This window comes from Antedon mediterranea, chromosome 5 (genome assembly GCF_964355755.1).
Source record: "Antedon mediterranea chromosome 5, ecAntMedi1.1, whole genome shotgun sequence".
Lineage (NCBI taxonomy): Eukaryota > Metazoa > Echinodermata > Crinoidea > Comatulida > Antedonidae > Antedon > Antedon mediterranea.
The window spans coordinates 3,967,247-3,988,563 of record NC_092674.1 but is presented as its reverse complement, the minus strand read 5'-3'; the positions used below and the strand labels follow the sequence as shown (position 1 = coordinate 3,988,563).

At 33.1% G+C, this 21,317-nt stretch overlaps 1 protein-coding gene across 3 annotated transcripts; it reads right to left on the bottom strand.

Annotated features, from left to right (window-relative positions):
* Positions 1-2,691, bottom strand: LOC140048778 (uncharacterized). Of its 3 annotated transcripts, none has more exons than XM_072093561.1 (2): positions 2,396-2,691; positions 1-1,469 (listed from the first exon to the last, which is right to left on the bottom strand). In XM_072093561.1, exon 2 carries the CDS (start codon positions 1,457-1,459, stop codon positions 542-544), a length of 918 nt encoding a protein of 305 aa, XP_071949662.1. In that variant the 5' UTR covers positions 1,460-1,469; positions 2,396-2,691; the 3' UTR covers positions 1-541. The 3 variants fall into 3 exon arrangements, with proteins under 3 accessions (XP_071949662.1, XP_071949663.1, XP_071949664.1); XM_072093562.1 differs by having other exon boundaries at positions 2,586-2,680; XM_072093563.1 differs by lacking the exon at positions 2,396-2,691 and adding an exon at positions 2,187-2,235.
* Between the last annotated feature and the right edge of the window lie 18,626 nt (positions 2,692-21,317).

Here is a 21,317-nt window from a genome sequence, read left to right as displayed (position 1 = left end):
TTTTACATCTCAATATCTCATTAACAACATTTAATAACATCTTCAAGTAGCAATCAAATATAAATATTTGTTAACGTTCTGCAACATCAGCAATATATTTAAATAATTTTTGCTCATGTAAAATCGATTTTTATTTGGAATGTTTGGAAATGTAAACCATAGTACAAGGACAAGACAACAAAAAATAATTATGAATGCAAGTTATAGCAAGCATAAACTACAACATTGTTATTTTTTTCTTCAATAAACAAGATTTGTCAATATTAAAAATTACTCAGAACATATTTGAAAATAGATTTAAAAAAATGTCATATAGATTATTTACAAAACAGGAAGACTACAAATACATATTTTAAACAATTTACTAACAACACTTTTAAGATGCCAAAGGACCGCAATTGTGTACCACATCATACTGCCAAGGAACAGCACCTTCCTGGCTGTTAAAGTAGTCTCGAAACCTATCTCTTGTTTCTTTGGCAGTAGCCGTATAATTGTTTGACCCCACACTTCTTATATTTTGAAGGCCAGTTTCATCATCTTACACAACACTGCGCCATTCCCCTTCTTTAAATTCTGCATTGCTCCAGCTGTCAACAAACCCGCTGGGTATGTAGTGTGCGTTATCAGTTTGCATTAGGTAATTGTGTAGGCAGATTACAGCTTTTGTAATCTGGTCAACAGTTTCAATATTTGCTCTTATAGGACGCCTAAATATGCGCCACCTTGCAGCCATTACACCAAAGGTGTTTTCGATGGTTGGGCGTCCTCTCGATGTCCTATAATTTGCCACTTCCTCTTCATCAGTCAAATTGTTGCCACCATATGGTTTTATTAACCAAGTTTTAAGAGGAAATATATCATCCCCTAATAAAACATAAGGCAATTGTTGACCACCCACAACCGATGGTGGTGGCAGCTTTAGCGTTCCAAAATCAGCTCTTTTGAAAAATGATGACGCACCAAAAATAGCAAAATCATTGTCCCGCCCATATGAGCCAATGCTTGTCCATACAAATGAGTAACTGGCATCACAAATTGCCATTAATACTGTACTATGAAAGCCTTTATAGTTATAGTACATCGAGCCGCCAAATTTGGGACACTCGATAGCAATGTGCTTACCGTCTACTGCACCAATCGCATGAGGAACATCCCAATCATTTTCAAATTTTTCTGCAATTGTCATCCATTCACTCTCACTTGAGGGTAGCCTTAGGTATTTCTTATTTAAAGCTGTCCAAATTGAATCACAAACTTCCCGGATTATGTTAGAAACTGTTGCACGACCAACCCGAAAGTTAAATGTTTGTGATGCCATCGAATCACCCGTAGCCAGATAACGCAAAGTTATCACAAGCCTTTCTTCTGCTGAAATTGCAGTACGACCTCTGTCTTGTCTTATCTTTAGATAGGGCTCAACCGCAGACAGAAGATGACTAAATCTTTCCGGCGTCATCCTTAAATACCTGAAGACAATAAACAAAATTATAAATAACAAAAAATAATATTTTACATTTACATTACTACAAAATAGTTTGTACCAACACTACATACTTTCAAGGCTTAAAAATAAAAAAAAACATTATTTATTGTCATTTTAGGAGAAGGTACTGAGTTGCAAAATGAAACAGAAGAAGCCGACTTATTGGGTAATGTCTCGGACGACTTGGAAGACAAGGAAGATATGGAACTACAAATTATGCAATTGTTCCGTGACTATTTTAAGAAGTAATAACAGAATTGATTTGCCAAATGTGAAAGTTAATTCATGATTAGTAAATGTATTATTTGTGATTATGTTATGTATTCAATCTTCTACGGCAATAAATGCACTTTTGTTTGGGATATTTTATTTAGACTACAATTGTTCATTGTGTACTGCATGCACTATTTAATCAATTTAGATTTTAATTTTTCAACATAATAATAACAGTAGGAGTAATACATACTTCCTATCCGTTTAGTACTTCTCTAGGCTACCACTGTAGATGGGTGTACAGTAGTAGTAGTAGTACTAGTAGTGTAGACCATGTGTGGACTGGATTCTAGTTGTAGTAACCTACCTACTTTACTAGCCTAGAATAAAGATCTGTCTAGGAGTGTCTTGATCATAGCATATAGGCCTAAATACTGTAAGCCTATATAGGCCTATCCTAGCCTAGGCCTAGGCCTATTTTACTCACCATCGTCTTTATATAGACGCCAGCTCGGCGGCTGAAATGAACTGTGACCTTCATCTTTATTTAGCCAGGTCCATATGATGGCCATGTACTCTACTAGGCCTAGGCCTAGGGCCTTTATAATTATAAATGCAAATTACAATTAAACATCTAGGCCTAAAAAGATATTAATAATAATTAAATGTTATTAATATATATAGGCCTAGGCCTACCTAAAAAAACCATTCTCTGTCGTTTTTTATCAGGGTCTTAAATAATGTATGGTACTGCCCGAACTCTATTCTTTCTTTTAGCACTTTCCTCTCCCAGAACTTGTGGATTCTTGGTTCTTTGTTCAACTCCTTTCTCCTCTAATCCTTCTCGTTAATATTCTTAAATATAGTATCTTTTTGGCCAACTCACGTCCTCTCCTACGAATAACCATATTGAAATCGCACTGCACTGTTTATGTTTTGGAAAATGGCCTCCTCTCTTTTCGCGAGGAGGAATTGTGTGAGCCATGTGTTGTCGGAAGGAAAAAATTCAACTCGACGTAAGCGCAAGAAGGACAGACTTGCGATAAATTCAACTTTCGTAACGACGGAATCAGCACATGTAATAATCTAAATTTTTGCGGTCCAACGCGATTATGACAATTTTGTGTCGACGTTAGTTTTTTGTCTACTGATCGGAACGCAAGCGTAATCGTAAGAAAACGACGCAATCGTAAGCGGAAGCAAGTCTTACGTCGACTGGAAACCAGGCTTTACGTCAACGACGTCAATTTTTTCTCAACTTTCGTAAGAGACGTAAGAAACGTATGAAACGCAAGAATCGTTGCAAAATTCGACTTCTTACGTCGACAGGAAACCAGCCTTAAGAAACCAACATTTGACAGGAAACCGCTTACGGCAATATTTTGGTGAAATCGACGTAAACGCAAGAAAAATAGACGATCGACAGGAAACCGGGGTATCGAATCTCCGTCTGATACGTCGATTTATCGCGAATTTACAGGAAACCGGGATTTTATTGCTTGCGATCACTTGCGTTGCGTTATTAACGATTCTTACGTAAGTAAGCGTAAGAGTCGTAAGCGCAAGATATACAATGGAAAAGGATAGGCCTATTTTTAATAGATACGAAAATACGAATTTCATTAATAAAAGCAGCTTTTTTACAACACCTCTTTACCAAAAAAGGATAAAAATTAGCCCTATATTAAAAACGTATAATTATTCAAGTTCTTTCTATTCACACTTTTCTTTATTTTATTGACATATTCTCCTTCCGGGTAATTAAGTTCATTAACTATTCTTTTATTAGGAGAAATGATTCGATGTTTTTAAACAATTTAAACCGGCACTATTTGCTCCATCTGAGTTTTTCTAATCAATGTTTTTGTTGTTTGTGTTGTTATAAGAAGCATGCTATTAGACTCTGATGCAGTAGATGTAATATTAAATACAGAAGGTAAGATATTTAATAACAATTAATAATAATGATAATAATAGTAATAATAACACAGTTATTAAATAATATTGCCATTCAATATCCCTCCACACTTAATAATAAGAAGCATACAGTAAATACTTGTTAAATAAATTTATTTACAAATACATTCTGCACAATACTATTTTATGGATTAGGCCATTTATATATAAATTCTCAAAAATAATAGATGCATACACCATGGCATACAGAACAGGGGTGGCGCCAGGATCTTCCCGACGCGGGGGCTACAATCCCCGACGAGGGGGCTATGCGAGCGAAGCGAGCATCACTAGGCTGGGGGCCAGGCGGCCGCCAAGGGCCCCGGAAGCAACGCGTTCTAGCGTCATTTGAGGTCATTTTAATCAGATTTAGGGTAGCCATTTTTTCCATTTTTTATAATGCATAAATAAAATACTGCGTGCAAAAAAACGATGCGCGATGACTGTTTCAATCCATATTTTTCAATTTAAAAAATAAAAGTTCAAAGAAAATTTAGAAAAATAGTGTTGGAGGTCCCGGAAATTGGACTTATTATACTTCAAAACATGAAATAAAATATATAAGTCCCTATCAAGGTTGTGACTGAGCTAAGAAATGTTTGAAAAATAGAGATGTTAGGTCCCGGAAAATGCACTTCTTGTACTTCGAAATATGACCAGCTTTATTGTTGGGGCTGAGCTAAGAAACTGTTTAAAACTAGAGCTGCAGGTCTTCAAAAAATTGCATTTTATACTTCGGAAACATCAGGCATAGAGGCTTAAAAAACGCAAGCGTAGACCTTTTTCAGTCGGGGAAATAAATTTATTCCTCCCAAGTGTATGCGTGCGTACCATCTGGACTTCGGAGTGGTGAGAAATTCATGACATACAGGACATTGAAAATGTAATAACTTAGCTATAATAAGATGTTGGCTAAGCGAAAATGGCATGTTTTTTTGTTTAGTAATGGATGAAAAATTTATTTTAGGTGCCCCACGGTACAGAATGTTACTTGTAAATTAAAAAAATTGGTGAACATACGAACAATTAACATAATTCGTTTTTGCTGTAGTGTAGCGTACGTCGACGCAGTACACGACGTAACCGTCAGTAAAATTCGCCTGGAAAATAACTACAGTACACATTTTGGTCCCTGGATGGAACATGATATCACGCGTCTCGACCCAACGTTGAACGATTCGTACAAAGGGATACCGCCAGACAAGTGCGAACCTAGCTATTTAGTAGTAAGTTAGATCGCTGGCAATAATGAGTGCTTATAAAGTGCATAATATCACTCTGACGTACTCTCTCACGGTCAATGAAACGTCGCGGTTTTCTAGGCGCTGAAGCTAGCTACGAAGTGAACGCGAACGCTTTTTACTGTATATATTCCCCGACAAAAAGTACCCGTGTTTCCTTCGGTAACCGTCGGTAAACTTCGCCTGGAAAATAACTACATTACACATTTTGGTCCCTGGATGGAACTTGATATCACGCGTCTCGACCCAACGTTGAACGATTCGTACAAAGGGATACCGCCAGACAAGTGCGTACCTAGCTAATGTTTAGTAGCAAGTTAGATCGCTGGCAATAAATGAATGCATAAAAGTGCATAATAGCCCTCTGACGTACTCTCACGGTCAATGGAACGTCGTGGTTTTCTAGGCGCTGAAGCTATATGAAGTGAACGCGAACGTTTTTTACTGTATATTATATTCCCCGACAAAAAGTACCCGTGTTCCCCGACGGGGGGCTAGGCTCCCCGACGAGGGGGATAGAGCCCCCGTAGCCCCCCCGCTGGCGCCACCACTGATACAGAATATATAATACCGACAATCAAACCTTTAACTAAATACTATAATTACTTACTTATTAACTAAATACATTTTTAAAAAGCAAACACAAACACTTTTACTGATTACCTTAAGTGATATACAGTAACTTTCTTTGCACACTGTGTCACACAATATATATGATACAGGAAATTAAACCTTTAAATAAATCTAAAAAGTTGAGTACTAAAATTATAAACATATTTTTAAACTCTGAAACTGTGGTACACTGTACTGTAGTTTCTCTCTTTCAGATGGGGCTGAATTAAGGACACAAGTTGATTCAATCTTTCTGGTGTCGTTCTTGTATATCTATTTAATAAAGCAAAACAATTTGTGAAGGCAACACATACACTTTCAATGTTGATACATTATCAATGTTAATATCAATGTTTTGTTTAATTTTCAGTGGTACTAGAAGCAGACTTTCTGTTCACATGTAAAAATGTTAATAATAAATAAGTGTGATATTTCCTATGTAATGGGCAGTATTTACTTTCGTTTATTTTCGTTTATTTATTTTTTCCACTCACTTATATATATATATATATATATATATATATATATCATTTACATTTACATAACATAACATATATTAAATGTGGGTGGATGGAAGTCACAGTAAGTTCACTGAACTTTAAGTCGTGACTCCAGTATGCCTAAGTATACTAACATTGCCACAGAGTAGACTAAAATATGAATATATAATAGTGAAAGTACATAAAATAAAGAAATAAAAAACATTTAAATTATAGGAGTTAAGATAAACCAGGCAATTATATAATATATGATAAAAGGGATAATGATAACAATTAGAGTACAATATGAAATAAATAATTAAATATGGTATAATAACAAGTATAACGATACAATGTAGCGGAGATTATTGAATACCAGGGTGAAGGATTTAATGCCATGTATCACCACCAAATAAATAAGGATAAAAGATCGGCGAAAATTTATGTAGCATATTCTGACACCATTTTGTGTTTGAAATTAGATTTAAAACTAGAAAAGGAAGATTTCTGTTTAAGTTCATTTGAGAGTGAAGTCCAAAGTTTGGGACCAAAATAATACATAGAAAATCGTCGAGCCTTAACATTTAAATTATCAAGGATATAATTGTTAACAGAGGATCGGGTTTTATAGGAATGGCGTTCGTCAATTCTTGTAAATAAAGCATTAAAATGTGAAGGCAGTAAATTGTTAGATAAACGGTACATAAATGAGGCAACTTGTAATTTATTTAAATCATAAATGTTTAAAACGTTAAATCTTTTAAAAAGTAATTTTGTATGGGCTCTAAATGATTCTCCCGCGCAAATCCGAAGTGCACGTTTTTGTAGTACTTTGGAATCATTATAGGCCTCATTTTGTGTTTAAAATTTTCTCTGTAAAAATATTTAACATTTTAAAACTAGTGTGTTGAGGCTTTTCAATAATTATTTTAAATCAAAGAAAAATAATTAAACATATTTAAAGTGTTTTTCACTTGTTTTTCTTAAGTTAATGACTACAAATTTTAATTTTATAGCATTTTCCTGTTAAGCAGCTGAACTACTGTTATTATTTATAATTATGTGTACAGTATGATAACAGTTTTAGTTACAAACATTTAGTTTTTGCACTGACACTGATGCTGAGTTGCACTGACACTGATGCTGAGTAGCTACAGGTACAATAACATCATTCAACATTTCGCGCGAAAAATGATAAAACCCGCTCTAAAAAGAAACACCAATCAGAGATGTTGTTTCAAATACGTCATAAATCTGACCGACGTAAGAAAAAAATTTCAACTTTCGTAACAACACTAAAATCGACGTAAGCATACGCAGGTATATAAAATATACCAAATTGGCTAGTTGAGAATTCTCAACTATTACCGCAGTACACCTGTACGACGAAGCCTACCGGCATAATCGGATAGGCTGATTTCCTTGTTAACTTAAGGGGTCATTTAATTACTGAATTATGATTGGTAGTAAAGGAAATTTACTGGAATCCTATTGGATGGTAAGGTGGTAGTAGGACCATGTACATCCCATTGCAGTAATAAAGTTGAGCCACCTGCGACCATTACAATGTCCTACCATGTTAATGTAGGAGTGGGGAAATGTTATGCTTACTACTGTTTCTTTTAATAATTTAGTACAATTAATAAGAATAAAGAATACACTTAACAACAGGGCCTATACAACAAATAACATTAATGTACGATGTAGTTTAACACTGTTCTCAACTATAGTCATTTTGGTATACTTGAGCACATTGATAAAGAATAGGATAAACTTATCAATATACAACAAATAACATTAATGTACGATCCCGTTTAACACCGTTCTCAACTAGACTATAGCCATTTTGGTGTACTTGAGCACAGTGATAAAGAATAGGATAAACTTAACAATATACAACAACAATGTACGATCCCGTTTAACACTGTTCTCAACTATAGTCATTTTGGTATACTATAGCACAGTGATAAAGAATAGGATAAACTTAACAATATAGGCCTACAACAAATAACATTAATGTACGATCCAGTTTACCACTGTTCTCAACTATAGTCATTTTGGTATACTTGAGCACAGTGATAAAGAATAGGATAAACTTAACAATATAGGCTAGTCAATCTAGCATTTTGAGTGAAACAAATTGCAAACAGAGATTTTTTTTTTTTAAATGGTTACATATGATAAGGTGATTATTTTTTGAGCATCACACCTCTGACACTCATCCCGAAGGTATGCAAATTAGCTTAAATATGCAAATTAGGGTGAAATTACAGGGTTACCATATCTTAAAAACTACTAATCGTAGAGAGTTCATTTTTTGCACAGTCTGGTTCAGAATATATATATTTATATTTGCTCTAATGAGACATTTTACATAAAAATGAACGGAAGTACCAAATTTTGACCCTTGACCCCATTTCTCAATATTTACATAAATATGTGATTAAAATGTCTGTAGAGACTTTATTTTGGACTCAATGACTTGGATATTGTTTTTCAATACCCACCATAGAACTGTATTATAATTCCTAAAATCACAACTTTGTCACGCACCTCGAAAGTATGCAAATTAGTAGTACAAGTAATATTAAATATGCAAATTAGGGAGTGAAATTACAGCGTTGCCATATCTCGAAAACCGCTAATGCTAGAGTGTTGATTTTTTCACTAAAATATTTAAAATGTATATATTTATATTTGCTGTAATGAGACATTTTACAAAAAAATGCCCGGAACTATGACATTTGACCCTCGACCCCATTTCTCAATATTACATATATATGAAAACTAAGATGTCTGTAGAGACTTTGTTTTGCCCTCAAATGACTCGGATACAGGTTTCTAATAGCCAACATAGGAATGTTTAGTAAATCTCAAAATCACACCTGTATCACTCACCTTCAAAGTATGCAAATTATTAGTACAAGTTACATGAAATATGCAAATTAGGGGGTGAAATTACAGGTTCCTATATGTATCGAAAACCGCTGAGGTAGAGAGTTGATTTTTTCAAAAACTTGTTCAGAATGTACATATTTATATTTGCTCTAATGAAACATTTTACGAAAAAATGACCGGAAATACAACAATTGACCCTTGACCCTATTTATCAATGTTTGCATACATATTAATATGCAACTAAAATGTCTGTAGATAATTTTTTTGGACTCAAATGACTCGGATACAGTTTTCCTATCGTCAGCATAGGACCTCTTTGTAATTCCCAAAATCACATCTTTGTCACATACCTTGAAAGTATGCAAATTATTAGTACAAGTTACATGAAATATGCAAATTAGGGGTGAAATTACAGTCTTCCCATATCTCGAAAACCATTAATGCTAGAGTGTTGATTTGAATTCAGAGTTGATTCAGAATGTACATATTTATATTTGCTGTAATGAAACATTTTACGCAAAAATTGTCTTGATTGAATTATGACATTTGATCCTTGACCCTATTTCTCAATATTTTCATATAATTCAACTAAAATATCTGTACAGACTGTTTTGGCCTCAAATGACTCAGATACAGGTTTTCTATAGCCAGCATAGAACTGTTAGTAATTCTCAAAATCACACCTTTGTTACTTCCCTAGAAAATATGCAAATTAGTAGTACAAGAGGTGAAAGTTGCCATATCTCTATCGGTCATTAGCGTTTTTCTAGATATATAAGGCTGTAATTTGCATACTTTCGAGTTGCTTGACTTTTGGAATTACTAAACGATCCTATACTGGCTATATAAAACCTGTATCCAAGTCATTTGAGGCCAAACCAAAGTCTGTACATACATTTTAGTTGCATTATATGCAAATATTGAGAAATAGGTACGAGGGTCAAATGTCATACTTTTGATAATTTTTTTTTTCAATAATGACCCAGATACAGGTTTTCTATAGCCAGCGTAGAACTGTTTAGTAATTCTCAAAATCACACCTCTGTTACTTCGCTTGAAAGTATGCAAATCAGTAGTACAAGAAAGTTGCCATCTCTCTCGGTCATTAGCGTTTTCGAGATACATAAGGCAATTCACTGTAATTTGCATATTTCATATAGCCTGTACTACTAATTTGCATACTTTCGAGGTGCTTGACTTATACTGGCTATATAAAACCTGTATCCGAGTCATTTGAGGCCAAAACAAAGTCTGTACATACATTTTAGTTGCATTATATGCAAATATTGAGAAATAATAATAATAATATCCTGGATTTATATAGCGCCTAATGTTGTGAAACCTCTAAGCGCTGTACATAAACTAATACGAAAAAAGGGAATTCCAACCATGCCAAAACGAAGGCGTGATTTTGAGAATTACAAAGCGGTCCTATGCTGACTATAGGAAACATGTATCCGAGTTATTTGAGTCCAAAACAAAGTCTCTACAGAAATTTTAGTCGCATTATGTATGCAAACATTGATAAATGGGGTCGAGGGTCAATTGTTGTATTTCCGGTCATTTTTTCGTAAAATGTTTCATTAGAGTAAATATAAATATGTACATTCTGAACAAGTTAATTGAAAAAATCAACTCTCTAGCCTTAGTGGTTTTCGATATATAGGAACCTTTAATTTCACCCTCTAATTTGCATATTTCATGTAACTTGTACTAATAATTTGCATACTTTGGAGGTGAGTGATACAGGTGTGATTTTGAGATCTACTAAACAGTCCTATGTTGGCTATTAGAAACCTGTATCGGAGTCATTTGAGGGCAAAACAAAGTCTCTACAGACATTTTAGTTTCATTTATATATGCAATATTGAGAAATGGGGTCGAGGGTCAAATGTCATACTTCCGGTCAATTTTTTGTAAAATGTTTCATTGGAGTAAATAGAAATATGTACATTTTTAATACGGCTGTGAAAAAATCAGCTCTCTAGCATTAGTGGTTTTCGAGATATAGGACAACTGTAATTTTTTTCCCTTATTTGCATATTTTATTTAAATTGTACTACTAATTTGCATACTTTCGAGGTGTGTGACAAAGGTGTGATTTTGGGAATTACAAAGTGATCCTATGCTGGCTATTAGGAACCTATGTCTGGGTCATTTGAGGGCAAAATAAAGTCTCTACAGACATTTTAGTCACATTGTATATGCAAACATTGAGAAATGGGGTCGAAGGTCAAATGTTGTACTTCCGGTCATTTTTTCGTAAAATGTTTCATTATAGTAAATATAAATATATACATTTTGAATAGATCAGTGAAAAAATCAACTCTCTCGGACTAGTAGTTTTTGAGATATGGTAACCCTGTAATTTCACCCTAATTTGCATATTTAAGCTAATTTGCATATCATCGGGATGAGTGACAGAGGTGTGATGCTCAAATTTTGATCTCCTCATCATATATGACCATTTAAAAAAGAAAAATCTCTGTTTGCAATTTGTTTCACTTTGGGCTGTTTTTTTAGCTAGATTGACTAGCCTAATATACAACAAATAACATCAATGTACGATCCCGTTTAACACTGTTCTCAACTATAGTCATTTTGGTATACTTGAGCACAGTGATAAAGAATAGGATAAACTTAACAATATACAACAAATAACATTAATGTATGATCCCGTTTAACACTGTTCTCAACTATAATCATTTTGGTATACTTGAGCACAGTGATAACGAATAGGATAAACTTAACAATATACAACAAATAACATTAATGTATGATTCCGTTTAACACTGTTCTCAACTATAGTCATTTTGGTATACTTGAGCACAGTGATAAAGAATAGGATAAACTTAACAATATACAACAAATAACATCAATGTACGATCCCGTTTAACACTGTTCTCAACTATAGTCATTTTGGTATACTTGAGCACAGTGATAAAGAATAGGATAAACTTAACAATATACAACAAATAACATCAATGTACGATCCTGTTTAACACTGTTCTCAACTATAGTCATTTTGGTATACTTGAGCACAGTGATAAAGAATAGGATAAACTTAACAATATACAACAAATAACATCAATGTACGATCCCGTTTAACACTGTTCTCAACTATAGTCATTTTGGTATACTTGAGCACAGTGATAAAGAATAGGATAAACTTAACAATATACAACAAATAACATCAATGTACGATCCCGTTTAACACTGTTCTCAACTATAGTCATTTTGGTATACTTGAGCACAGTGATAAAGAATAGGATAAACTTAACAATATACAACAAATAACATTAATGTATGATCCCGTTTAACACTGTTCTCAACTATAGTCATTTTGGTATACTTGAGCACAGTGATAAAGAATAGGATAAACTTAACAATATACAACAAATAACATTAATGTATGATCCCGTTTAACACTGTTCTCAACTTTAGTCATTTTGGTATACTTGAGCACAGTGATAAAGAATAGGATAAACTTAACAATATACAACAAATAACATTAATGTACGATCCCGTTTAACACTGTTCTCAACTATAGTCATTTTGGTATACTTGAGCACAGTGATAAAGAATAGGATAAACTTAACAATATACAACAAATAACATCAATGTACGATCCTGTTTAACACTGTTCTCAACTATAGTCATTTTGGTATACTTGAGCACAGTGATAAAGAATAGGATAAACTTAACAATATACAACAAATAACATTAATGTATGATCCCGTTTAACACTGTTCTCGACTATAGTCATTTTGGTATACTTGAGCACAGTGATAAAGAATAGGATAAACTTAACAATATACAACAAATAACATGATCCCGTTTAACACTGTTCTCAACTATAGTCATTTTGGTATACTTGAGCACAGTGATAAAGAATAGGATAAACTTAACAATATACAACAAATAACATTAATGTATGATCCCGTTTAACACTGTTCTCGACTATAGTCATTTTGGTATACTTGAGCACAGTGATAAAGAATAGGATAAACTTAACAATATACAACAAATAACATTAATGTATGATCCCGTTTAACACTGTTCTCAACTTTAGTCATTTTGGTATACTTGAGCACAGTGATAAAGAATAGGATAAACTTAACAATATACAACAAATAACATCAATGTACGATCCCGTTTAACACTGTTCTCAACTATAGTCATTTTGGTATAGTTGAGCACAGTGATAAAGAATAGGATAAACTTAACAATATACAACAAATAACATCAATGTACGATCCCGTTTAACACTGTTCTCAACTATAGTCATTTTGGTATACTTGAGCACAGTGATAAAGAATAGGATAAACTTAACAATATACAACAAATAACATTAATGTACGATCCAGTTTAACACTGTTCTCAACTATAGTCATTTTGGTATACTTGAGAACAGTGATAAAGAATAGGATAAACTTAACAATATACAACAAATAACATTAATGTACGATCCTGTTTAACACTGTTCTCAACTATAGTCATTTTGGTATACTTGAGCACAGTGATAAAGAATAGGATAAACTTAATAATATACAACAAATAACATTAATGTACGATCCAGTTTACCACTGTTCTCAACTATAGTCATTTTGGTATACTTGAGCACAGTGATAAAGAATAGGATAAACTTAACAATATACAACAAATAAAATTAATGTATGATCCCGTTTAACACTGTTCTCAACTATAGTTATTTTCATATACTTGAGCACAGTGATAATATGAAAAACATAATAACACTATAATATTTGTAGATGAATGACGCGGACACATACATATATGTTCATAAGTAATTGATATAAATTGACTTTTAAAAGTGGAATTAACACAAATGATTGTAGATAAATATGACGTGAATTGCACGTACATTATGTTGATGAGTAGTATATTTATATAAATCGACTTTGAAAAGTGAAATAACACTAATATTTGTAGATGAATATGACGTGGACACGTACATATATTGATTAGTATATTGATATAAATCGACTTTTAAAAGTAAAATTAACACTAATATTTGCAGATGAATATGACTTGGACACGATTTACATATGTTGATGAGTATATTGATATAAATCGACTTTTAAAAGTGAAATAACATTAATATTTGTAGATGAATATGACGTGGACACGTACGGTACATAATGTTGATGAGTATATTGATATAAATCGACTTTTAAAAGTGAAATAACACTATTAGTTGTACACTATTGATCATATATGAATATGACGTGAATTGCACGTACATATGTTGATGAGTAGGCCTATATTGATATAATTGACTTCGAAAAGTGAAATAACATTGATTTGTAAATGAATATGACGTGGACAAGTACATTTATTGATGAGTATATTGATAAATCGACTTTTAAAAGTGAAATAACACTAATATTTATAGATGAATATGACGTGGACACGTACATATGTTGATGATTATATTGATATAAATCGACTTTTAAAAGTGGAATTAACACTATTGATTGTAGACGTGAATTACATGTACATTATGTTGATGAGTGTATTGATATAAATCGACTAAACGTTAAATAACACTATCTTGTACAGGTACCCTCACTTGCACTGATGAAGGGCTAGTGTTGCCCGAAAACTCTGCTAACTTTTCTGGCTGTTTACTTTATCTTTCTTTCTTTCTTTTTTTATTAAAAACAAACCAATTGGCAGCAAATCTGCTGAATTGCATGGTAAGGGACAATATACATTCAAAAGACAAGTAAAGTAATAGTCATCATTAAACAAAATTATCGCAATTACAAAATATATGTAAATGTAAACATAAAGTTAAAAAAATATAGTCTTATTGCAAGGATATAGTATATACATTATTACTTAATTCATGGATTAAAGAATAGTCCATGCTTAATTACAGTATAAAAATATAATCTTAAATTTAAGTTGCAGTATTTACATTGGTTTCTTAATTAAAGTCGACTTCAGACAATTAAATAATTACAATTATACATTTACAAAAACATTAAATACAAAATTAAATGAGAATTAAGAATAAATTGAGTCAAATTCAAGAAATTTCTACTAGGCCTATATGTCAAATTAATTAATATCTGGTTACATTATACATCTATTTTCTTTTATTATTTAATCAATACTGTGGCAGTGAGTGAGAAACGGGATTGCACTGTTTCCATATCTATTTGTCTTATTTTTGGGGACCTGGTATGTATTACTTTTCCGTAAGGCCATATTATGCGTACTCATATTTCTCGGAAACCACTCAGCATATCTATACGCATTAGCACATTTCGTTTTGATTTAGCTTTTCGCTTCTTTTTTTGTATCTCCATTGAGACCACAGCATTGTTATTATTTAAGTATTTTGCCTTTGTTATTAAAGGTGAAATAACACTAATGACTGTAGATGATATGACATTTATGTTGATGTATATATTTTTGTATAATATAATATGCACACGTACATACGTTGATAGGTATTGATATAAATAGATTTTTTAAAGTACGGTAATAGACACTTTATTTGTAGATGAATACGACATGGACAAGTTGCAATAAGTTTATCCTATTCTTTATCACTGTGCTCAAGTATACCAAAATGGCTATAGTTGAGAACAGTGTTAAACGGGATCGTACATTAATGTTATTTGTTGTATATTGTTAAGTTTATCCTATTCTTTATCACTGTGCTCAAGTATACCAAAATGACTATAGTTGAGAACAGTGTAAACGGGATCATACATTAATGTTATTTGTTGTATATTGTTAAGTTTATCCTATTCTTTATCACTGTGCTCAAGTATACCAAAATGACTATAGTCGAGAACAGTGTTAAACGGGATCATACATTAATGTTATTTGTTGTATATTATTAAGTTTATCCTATTCTTTATCACTGTGCTCAACTATACCAAAATGACTATAGTTGAGAACAGTGTTAAACGGGATCGTACATTGATGTTATTTGTTGTATATTGTTAAGTTTATCCTATTCTTTATCACTGTGCTCAAGTATACCAAAATGACTATAGTTGAGAACAGTGTTAAACGGGATCGTACATTGATGTTATTTGTTGTATATTGTTAAGTTTATCCTATTCTTTATCACTGTGCTCAACTATACCAAAATGACTATAGGTGAGAACAGTGTTAAACGGGATCGTACATTGATGTTATTTGTTGTATATTGTTAAGTTTATCCTATTCTTTATCACTGTGCTTAAGTATACCAAAATGACTATAGTTGAGAACAGTGTTAAACGGGATCATACATTAATGTTATTTGTTGTATATTGTTAAGTTTATCCTATTCTTTATCACTGTGCTCAAGTATACCAAAATGACTATAGTTGAGAACAGTGTAAACGGGATCATACATTAATGTTATTTGTTGTATATTGTTAAGTTTATCCTATTCTTTATCACTGTGCTCAAGTATACCAAAATGACTATAGTTGAGAACAGTGTTAAACGGGATCATACATTAATGTTATTTGTTGTATATTATTAAGTTTATCCTATTCTTTATCACTGTGCTCAAGTATACCAAAATGACTATAGTTGAGAACAGTGTTAAACGGGATCGTACATTAATGTTATTTGTTGTATATTGTTAAGTTTATCCTATTCTTTATCACTGTGCTCAAGTATACCAAAATGACTATAGTTAGAACAGTGTAAACGGGATCATACATTAATGTTATTTGTTGTATATTGTTAAGTTTATCCTATTCTTTATCACTGTGCTCAAGTATACCAAAATGACTATAGTTTAGAACAGGGTTAAACTGGATCGTACATTAATGTTATTTGTTGTATATTGTTAAGTTTATCCTATTCTTTATCACTGTGCTCAAGTATACCAAAATGATTATAGTCGAGAACAGTGTTAAACGGGATCATACATTAATGTTATTGGTTGTATATTGTTAAGTTTATCCTATTCTTTATCACTGTGCTCAAGTATACCAAAATGACTATAGTCGAGAACAGTGTTAAACGGGATCGTACATTAATGTTATTTGTTGTATATTGTTAAGTTTATCCTATACTTTATCACTGTGCTCAAGTATACCAAAATGACTATAGTTGAGAACAGTGTTAAACGGGATCATACATTAATTTTATTTGTTGTATATTATTAAGTTTATCCTATTCTTTATCACTGTGCTCAAGTATACCAAAATGACTATAGTCGAGAACAGTGTTAAACGGGATCGTACATTAATGCTATTTGTTGTATATTATTAAGTTTATCCTATTCTTTATCACTGTGCTCAAGTATACCAAAATGACTATAGTTGAGAACAGTGTTAAACGGGATCGTACATTAATGCTATTTGTTGTATATTATTAAGTTTATCCTATTCTTTATCACTGTGCTCAAGTATACCAAAATGACTATAGTTGAGAACAGTGTTAAACGGGATAGTACATTAATGTTATTTGTTGTATATTATTAAGTTTATCCTATTCTTTATCACTGACGTGCTCAAGTATACCAACATGACTATAGTCGAGAACAGTGTTAAACGGGATCATACCTTAATGCTATTTGTTGTATTATTAAGTTTATCCTATTCTTTATCACTGTGCTTAAGTATACCAAAATGACTATAGTTGAGAACAGTGTTAAACTGGATCGTACATTAATGTTATTTGTTCTATATTATTAAGTTTATCCTATTCTTTATCACTGTGCTCAAGTATACCAAAATGACTATAGTTGAGAACAGTGTTAAACTGGATCGTACATTAATGCTATTTGTTGTATATTATTAAGTTTATCCTATTCTTTATCACTGTGCTCAAGTATACCAAAATGACTATAGTTGAGAACAGTGTTAAACTACATCGTACATTAATGTTTTGTTGTATATTGTTAAGTTTATCCTATTCTTTATCACTGTGCTCAAGTATACCAAAATGACTATAGTTGAGAATAGTGTTAAACGGGATCATACATTAATGTTATTTGTTGTATATTGTTAAGTTTATCCTATTCTTTATCACTGTTCTCAAGTATACCAAAATGACTATAGTTGAGAACATGGGTTAAACTGGATCGTACATTAATGTTTTTTGTTGTATATTGTTAAGTTTATCCTATTCTTTATCACTGTGCTCAAGTATACCAAAATGTCTATAGTTGAGAACAGTGTTAAACTGGATCGTACATTAATGCTATTTGTTGTATATTGTTAAGTTTATCCTATTCTTTATCACTGTGCTCAAGTATACTAAAATGACTATAGTTGAGAACAGTGGTAAACTGGATCGTACATTAATTTTATCCTTTGCTTTACTGTGCTTTGATTTGATAAGCAAGTTTGGTTGCCCCGCCCCCATATGCTACCTACTAAATTAGGATTCCCTAGCTTTTCTATAAAAATTGAAGTACCCACAATGCACGTTATACGGAAGTCATAGTCTTGTAAAATACAGACACAATAGTTTTTATGGTATTGTTTTCATTTAAATATCACTAAGATTGTCTTAAACTACAAACAACTAAAATTAGTGAAGGTATGCAAGTGTTTCTAAATGTTTACTACTGATAGTATTAATACAATTTGGATTATATCATTTTCCAGAAAGGTAGAAAAAAACATAAAATAGTTGAGAATTCTCAACTAGCCAGGATGGTATAGGAAATATAGCTCGCATACGACGTGTGTTTCACAGCTAAAATTTCAACTTTCGGGAGCAGCATAACTACAGATGTTTTTCTGCGGCCCGACACGGTCTTGACTAACGTCAACGACGTCAATTTTTTCTCAACTTTCGTAAGAGACGTAAGAAACGTATGAAACGCAAGAATCGTTGCAAAATTCGACTTCTTACGTCGACAGGAAACCAGCCTTAAAGTAAAATGACGTCACGTTAAAGCGGGTCGTCACAGAGTCTCATATTAATGAAGCAAACTTGCTGAGAGTGTTTTCCACCACCACGCAACACATGCGACGCGAGATTTATCGAAACTCCGAGCCATCGACTGACATCATGTTTTTGACAATTAAAATCACGGTATATTCAACGACCTGGGTGTTTAAACGATCGTTTAAAAATTAGCGGTCCGGCTCGATCATCATTACATTATATTTAATGATTTGAAAAAAACAAAACACCTCTTTTGTCATCGCGATTTGTTTATGAGAATCATCGACGGGAAAGCAAATAAAACAACAAGGGTCATGAAATGCTGCAGCATTGTTAATATTTTAATAGTAATACGTTTTAATAAAATGTAGGCTAAACGGGATAATTTTCATAGGCACTTGACTATACAGTAGGGGCGGACGCAGGGGTGTTTCCCCAGTTGCCCGGGCAACACCTTTAATTTCATACTAAATTTTTCTGCCACTAAATTAAAATTTAGATCCCATTTCAGCATATATTTATATTAATCATTAACGTTATAGAAGTTCAGGGTTGGAAAACTAGCGTTTTTGTTGTGTTTGTTGACCGTCTGTTTGGATTGCTTGTGTGCGTGAGAAGTGCCACTACACACTGTGATCGTGGTAAACCCCCGTCACACGGGTCGTTGATTTAGCCATAATCAGGCCCGTAGCCAGGGGGGGTTTTTATGGTTCGGGCGAACCCCCCTTTACAGCGGTTGCCGATTTTCACCTGAAAAATAATACGAATTTTTGGTCCCAGGATGTAACATGATATTGACGCGAGCTTGGCCACGAACGAATCGTACAAAGAACACCGCTATACAACCGCGTACCTATTGTTTCGATCACTGGCAGTCAGCATGCATAAAGTATATAGCCTTCCGACGTACATCAAAAAATGGAACGCTGCGGTTACCTACAATATTTATGTGTGGCTATGAAGTATAGTGTATCATCATCATAGAGGATTATAGTGAATTTAATATATTACACTATAATATCTATGGTATCATGTACTGTAGTTTACATTAGGCCTATGGCATTCGATTATTTTTGTCTAGACCACCAGCCGATACGTAGGCCTACTCAACTGTATCAATACCACCTATTTACATTGATATATTTAGTTTCCTCAACAAATTGCTGTAAATAAACACAGATAGAGCTATCAGGGGCGGTCGCGGGACTATAGAAGAGGGTTGCCGAAAGACTCCAGGGGCCGGATTTATCAAACTTGCTTAGCAAAAAAATCGTCTTAACTTTGCCTTAAATCCTTGATTTTGCCTAAGTCAGATTTATCAATATATCTAAGCAAAAAAATTTGCTTAATTTTGTCTTAAATCTAAGACGAACAACACCCTGCCTTAAGATGAAAAATTTCGTCTTATCTCATTTCTGCAACAGAAACATTCTTTTTTGACAACGCGAGCGCGCTAGGCCGGAACATTGAACATTCGGAAAGGCTACGCTAGTGCGTTTTACGCTGTACTACGGACGCTAAAATAATGATATCGATCTTCATAAAGATGGCCTAGAAATTGGACGAGCAAAACTAATATTTTCGGGATAGGTACGACCCAATTGACTAGCTTTTAGAAAACTGTATCGGCTGCCAAGGGTCGCTGTCATAAAAATAAATAAATGTTGATTTGATTTAAGTTTAGAGCGAATGATTTTCGTATGTATTTCCGACTGTTGTGCTCTTTCTCTATTTCAAGTAATAAAAACAATAGTAGCCAGAATGCGCCCTCTCTTGTTGGGAGTGAAAATACGGAGATATAATGTTATAGCGCCGCCATCGCTAAGAGAAAAAAGCTAATACGCATGCGTAAGCAAGAATTTTTAATTTGCTGCCCTCTAGAGTTTAATTTTGCGCATGTGCAAAGTAAAATTTACCTAAGACAATTTTTTTTACTCGGGGTACCCGAGTCTAGTACTTACTCATTTTCTCCTTCTCTTCCTCCATCTGGACACTATTGAGTAAAAAGTGCGATTTTTAAAGTACTACTCCTCCCTTATTCGTTATAGTATTGAGCTGGGATTTGGCATGAACATACTACAGGGACATGTCCTCAAAGCTATAGAGCCGGATTTTTAATTTTTTGTTAATTAATTTGTTTAATTAAGAAGCCACAATGTGTGACACACACCACAGCGTTATGTAGTTATATGGTTATATGCGGATTCTTGGCGTAGTGGTTATCACGTTTGCTTAACACGCAGAAGGTACCTGGTTCGAGCCCGGACGAAACCTTTTTTTTTAACTTTATGGTGAAAAGTACTGTATACGCAATATGATAATTATACAGAGTATATCTTATTTTTATTATTTTTTAAAATACTTATTTTGTGTAATCGGTAATTATCACTTTTACACATGTTTATTTTGCTTTGTGCTTATTACCATTTATTTGTAATTTAAATGGATTAAAAAACTTTCTGTAACCCACATTTTTAATGTAAGAGGTTTCGTAGTGTAGTGGTTGTCAAGTCTGCTTAACACGCAGAAGGTCCCGGTTCGAGCCCT